Raw genomic sequence first — 6,357 nt, 5'->3', positions numbered from 1 at the left:
GTCGGTGCCGTAGAAATGATCTGTAAGATATATAACATGTCCTATTCTTGTCCGCAATAGAGGCTTTTTCCCCATGGATTCCTATGGAATCGGAGAGATAAAGATGTAGCTGCACGGACTAACATTAGCCCCCTCTTCAGGAACGTGTATGTGTGAACGAGGCCTTGGTTGTGCCAAGGAACAAACTCGCTCTGCTACATCTGTCAGTAAATACACACATCCCATATACCCTTCGCTGTCAGTCAGCCGAGACAGTTCCTTGATTTCAAAGGCTTGTAGAGAAACCTCAAACAATGCAAAATCATGTGTAATAACTCCGGTGGTTCTATCGCTCGTGCTGAAGACTGGAGTCAGGTGATCGGACGCGAGGCGATGATCTTCTATAATTATTCTCGTCACTTTCGATATGTAGGTCAGATAGTGCGACTATGAAGCCTGTGCTCTCGAGACTGATTCCTCCGGGATGGGGCTCAGGTTCTTGGTAAAATCTGATGCAATGTTGTTTTTACTCCAGATGTTGATCCCGATTATTGGTTGTAAATGAGCGGCTGAATTTAAACAGGCTCATAATCTGGCGGTGTCGGCAGGACGTATATTAAAGCACAGGTAGTAGTGACTAAACAAATCCTGCTACATCAATTACCCAGGGATTCACCGTTTCTAGGATTTTTTTTTTTGGGTTTATATTGCAGAACCTTTTGTATATTTAAGAAGAAAAAAAATCTGCAATCGTGTGTCCTAAATGCTAATAAAAACCAATGCGACGATTGTGCTTCAATATTTCTGTCGTTCACTTTAGGCTAGGACTACACGGCAACCTTGTCCGCAACATAGGTCGCGCATCCAGAGATCGCTGTCTTGCGCTCTGCACATCGCAGTAATGAAAGTGTATGGGGTTGCTTTGCGACCCGCAAGTTGCCACAACCGTGATCCCACAGTCGCAAGAAGTACAGCGGGTTTGGATTTCTTGCGACTATAGTGTCACGGTAACCTGCAGGTTACAATGCGACCACATTGACATTCGATGAAGGTAGTGCGACACGTGTCAAGGCCGAAGTCGCCGTTCAGCCTTTGCCTAAAGTGTTTTTTTTATGTAAATAGGTACGAATTAATTTCCTAATAGATCTTTATACTGGTTGGGGCTCTGACAGAGCTCCAAATCCACTGCATTACATAAGGCCCTGTTCACACTAATTAATTTTTACACTGATTACAACCAGGTTTCCCGCGTTGGAATCTGCACGAATACCATTGGTAATAGGCCTCCCATTGATGTTAATTGAATTTTCAGCAGGCGGAATAGCAAACTGCCTCGCAGAAAAAAATAAAAAAGGGGGATATGTCACTTCTTTTCGTGGTTTCCCCTGCATATTCCGCTGCGAAAACTGCGTAAGAAGCCACAAGCAGATTATCCCCATTGAATCTGCATGTGAGAAACGTGGCTCTAAACTGCAACAGAAAACAGAGAATCAGCTTTGGATTTCTGCTGCGGGATATCGGCAGAAAACACATCGTATTCTTCCACTGGATAAAATCCTCTGTGTGAACAAGGCCTAAAGATGCCATTATTCTGTTTGCTTGCAGACACCACTAGGGGGAGCTTACTGCATACGGTTTATAAATTGAACTCCATAATAAAACCGTATGCTGTAAGTGACTAAAGCGCCCTCTAGTGGTGGCTGCAGGAAGATGTATTTTTATCATGCAACTTCAGTGTATTTGGGACCCTGTTTTAGAAAAACGGAGCTCAGACCCAGATAAAGATATATTAAAAAAACAAATAGGCATAGAATATCGAACCTAAAACCATTATGGTGTCAAAAGGTGGACATTCACTTTAAGTAGTCCACTGTTCTGTCCTGTGCTTCGTGTCGGTACATATAGAAGGCGTGCTTTGCTACAGTGGTTTACTTGTGGTCCACACAGCTGACAGTCCCTCCTCCACGACTGGGCCGGTTATAGGGATCTTGTAATATTACCCCACAAACCTCAAGGAAATACTTTTTAGAAGTGACTACAACGCGTTTTACGACTATTGAAGCCTCCGACAAAGAAACTAGAACAGTCCCAAAATGTTTTGGGGTCAACTAGTGTTTTAGCTTTATAGTTTTGGGGTAATATTACACAGTTGTGGCGCTGTAGAATCCCTCCTAAATTTGTGCACCCCTCTGTTTTCTTTACCTATTTGTCAGATTACTACCCCATAGTAGCGCCATTTTATATATTACTATTGTAGCATGAAAGGGGAGTAATGTTCTTATGTAATTCATCATCCAGTGAATTAGATGTCGGTCTGTGTATTTCTACTTCCAGCAAGGTCATCGCTAGCGCCAGTGAGCAGCGCGGCCATAGGGTGTGCGATCTGTGCGGTCACCAGGGTGGACCAGTCTCCGCTACTGAAGGGGGCACCTCAGCCTGGCACCCAAACTTGTCACCTCTGTGAATATTATTTATGTCACTTTTACTTAGACCTTGTATAGCACTCTTAGGCCCTGTTCACACAGAGTATTTTGGCGCAGGTTTTTGACGTGGAAACCGTGCCAAAAAAGCCTGAATTTGCCTCCCATTGATTTCAATGAGAGGTGGAGGCGGTTCTTTCCAGCGAGCGGTAAAAAAACGCTTGCGGGAAAAAGCGGCATGCCCTATCTTCAGGCGTTTCCCTCTCTGACCTCCCATTGACATCAATTGGAGGCAGAGGTCGCGTTTTTCGTGGCAGTTTTTGCCTACTGCACTCAATGGCCGCGGGCGAAAAATGCTGCAAATGTTCTGACGGGAGGTCAAAATGTGCCTCAAAATTTCGTAAAGGAATTTGAGGCTGATTTTTCCGCATGCAAAAAAACTCAGTGTGAACAGGGCCTTAGGTCTGTTTCGCGGTATGGCAGTATTATTTCATCACTAAGGCATGTGTGAATGTATGTATGGTTATTTGTACACTGTATTACAGTACATCATGTAGGGAGCGCCATCAGAAGGTCGGGCACCATCCCACATAAGGCTGGCGAGAGTAGTGTTACTCAGTGCTACATTATGGCGCAGGTGGCGCAGAGATACAGGACACGGATTCTGAAACGTCACCTCTTGTTTTATTACAGATCAGTCAGGAATACATGAATCAGTCAGTTTATCAGTTCACGGGACAAGATACAGGAATGTAGTGCGTGGAGGCGTCATTCATACTCTGTATTACCGGAGCGAAGCAACGTCTCTTAGGAAATGGCAATGAAATGGTTAATAAAACATCCCAGAAGCCTACAGAGCAACACATGGGTCAGGTTCACATAGTATATGAGTGGTCTCCAACCTGTGGCTCTCCAGCTATTGCAAAACTACAACTCCCAGAATTCCCTGACAGTCTAGAGCTATCATGGCATGCTGGAAGTTGTAGTTTTGCAACAGCTGGAGAATGACGGGTGGGAGGTTACGACTTTACATAATCACGGAACTACTTGTGGCTTGTAATAACATTATAATTGACAGCAGGTGGCGCTTTCCTGGATGTGCTGGAGACAGTAACGTCCCGTTGAGTTGGTACGGTGCCCTCCTGTATTGCAGCCGGGGATGGGGTGAGGGGGTAGTAGAAGACGTCGGTTTACCCTTAACGTTTACAATCCTATATAATAACACAATTTACACATCACTTTGGCACATTCTTCATTAACCGAAAATAAATCAACACAAATAGCGCCCCGCGAGCCCCCGCAGTGCAAATGCAACTGCTATAGTGAACTTGTCAGTGGGTAAGATTTATAAGAAAACTGCAACGTTATCCACAGCTACCAATCAGATTACAGCTTTTCTATGGCAGGTTCGAAAATGCAAGCTACATTCTGATTGGCTGTTATGGGACGGTGGCCCTTGTTGACTTGATGCCCAGAAACACCCCCCCCCCCCATCATCATTGGTATAAAGAAAGCCGGCTGCAAGGGGAATGAGATCATTTTCTTTGCACGGTTTTGATATGTGAGGTGCCCAGCACCTCGTACCCACTCGTTTCTTGCACGTTGCGTTATATCGCTGGGTGTAGCGAACCGATATTTTATAAAATTAAAGCTTTTCCAGAAACACTTATTATCTTATTGCAGATAACACTTTCCCACATTAACAGCATAAAAAAAAAAATCCACTTTAATTTCTGTCAATCTTGTGCAAACACGCGAAACCCCAGAAAAGTAACAGGCGTAACCCCCCGAAATCCTACAACAGACGATGGGGGTCATGAATAAACATGAATATCGGTGCCGCAGCCAATGGCAACCAATCAGGTTTCAGCCCTTATTCTGCAAATGGAGATTAATAAAGGAAACAAAGTATCTGACTGGTTGCCAGGGGCGACAGCGCAGGATTTATAAATGACCCCCACCGATCCAGCGATCACATACATAATAATCCCCGGACAGTCAAATGACACAATCCCAATAAATTATACACCACAGGACAGAATGTACAACGGCGTCGCACGCCCTCGTGTTGGGTTCACCGGATGCCCATAAATCATCAAGGCGCACCAATAAATAAAAAAAAGATGCAAAATATACAGACACGACATTTCCCGGTCGTCCATCGGGGTAAACGCGGCGTCAATGCCCAACGAGCCGCTGCCATTCACATTGCGTCAAAATGGAAGCGATGAGCCTCTTGTCTCTTCTCCCGGTCGTCCGCTTTCTAAAAACACAGAGGGGGGGGGAGGGGGGCAAGGTTAGCAGATAAAACGTCCCAGTGGATTGAGGAGACCATTAGGAAGTTGATGCGGCGACAGCAGATAATGCCTCCGTATCATTCACTAATAGGGTCCAGTTTATAACGGATATAATTCTGTATTAATGATCCAACAATGTTCTATTCCTCATGATCAAACAAGTCATTAACCACTAACGAGTCCCGGCCTCTCCGCTGCACCTCGTGGAGTCACCGACTCAGACTTAAAGATGGAGTGAAAATAAGATGTTCTACCGCTGTACGTTCATATGTAACACAAATACAAACAGCAGCGTGACCCATTTGTTGCAGTTTTTGTTTTTAAATTTGCGGATCTAAGATCCGGTCTGTGTTATATTCCAGAGCTGCACTCACAATTAGGCTGGTTGTTAATGGAAACAGTCAGTAAGTGTGTAGACGGACACCCCACTAGCCGATACATGACATTAATTATCCTGTACGTACACAGTGACTCCACCAGCAGAATAGTGAGTGCAGCTCTGGAGTATAATACAGGATGTAACTCAGGATGAGTACAGGATAAATAATGTAATGTATGTACACAGTGACTCCACCAGCAGAATAGTGAGTGCAGCTCTGGAGTATAATACAGGATGTAACTCAGGATCAGTACAGGATAAGTAATGTAATGTATGTAAACAGTGACTCCAGCAGCAGAATAGTGAGTGCAGCTCTGGAGTATAATACAGGATGTAACTCAGGATCAGTACAGGATAAGTAATGTATGTACACAGTGACTCCACCAGCAGAATAGTGAGTGCAGCTCTGGAGTATAATACAGAACGTAACTCAGGATCAGTACAGGATAAGCAATGTAATGTATGTACACAGTGACTCCACCAGCAGAATAGTGAGTGCAGCTCTGGAGTATAATACAGTATATAACTCAGGATCAGTACAGGATAAGTAATGTAATGTATGTACACAGTGACTCCACCAGCAGAATAGTGAGTGCAGCTCTGGAGTATAATACAGAACGTAACTCAGGATCAGTACAGGATAAGTAATGTAATGTATGTACACAGTGTCTCCACCAGCAGAATAGTGAGTGCAGCTCTGGAGTATAATACAGGATATAACTCAGGATCAGTACAGGATAAGTAATGTAATGTATGTACACAGTGACTCCACCAGCAGAATAGTGAGTGCAGCTCTGGAGTATAATAGAGGATATAACTCTGGATCAGTACAGGAGAAGTAATGTAATGTATGTACACAGTGACTCCACCAGCAGAATAGTGAGTGCAGCTCTGGAGTATAATACAGGATGTAACTCAGGATCAGTACAGGAGAAGTAATGTCATGTATGTACACAGTGACTGCACTATTTATGGAGATTCCACTTTATATATAGAATGAAATTGCTGCCCAGCTATCAAATATGGGTTACATATAGGGCCAGTCTAATGTATGTGGACGCTATAGAGCAAAGGTATGTGGTAGAGGGGGCATTTACGTCACTTGAAAGAAAAAAGAACTCAGGGAAAAAAAACGAGCAGTATCCGTGATTCCTAGCAGCCTGGTTATGCTACCAAAATAGTCTATGATCAGTCACACATCTAGATATTTTTGTCTTCGGCCGACCTGCAGTCTCGCTGTTCTCTGCCCTACTTTCTGTGATCCTAAGTCTAGGGCAGCCAT

At 44.1% G+C, this 6,357-nt stretch overlaps 1 protein-coding gene across 1 annotated transcript in view; it reads right to left on the bottom strand.

The window, feature by feature from the left end:
* Positions 1-3,061: 3,061 nt before the first annotated feature.
* ITFG1 (integrin alpha FG-GAP repeat containing 1) overlaps positions 3,062-6,357 on the bottom strand; it is a 116,533-nt gene continuing 113,237 nt past the window's right edge. Inside the window, exon 18 of the mRNA XM_075838386.1 lies at positions 3,062-4,662. Within this exon, the coding sequence (XP_075694501.1) occupies positions 4,603-4,662 (60 nt within the window). The 3' untranslated portion in view covers positions 3,062-4,602. The remainder of the gene's footprint in view (positions 4,663-6,357) is intronic.

This window comes from Rhinoderma darwinii, chromosome 9 (assembly GCF_050947455.1).
Source record: "Rhinoderma darwinii isolate aRhiDar2 chromosome 9, aRhiDar2.hap1, whole genome shotgun sequence".
Classification (NCBI taxonomy): domain Eukaryota; kingdom Metazoa; phylum Chordata; class Amphibia; order Anura; family Rhinodermatidae; genus Rhinoderma; species Rhinoderma darwinii.
Note: the sequence above shows the minus strand (reverse complement) of the source record. Positions and strands in the feature narration are given on the sequence as shown.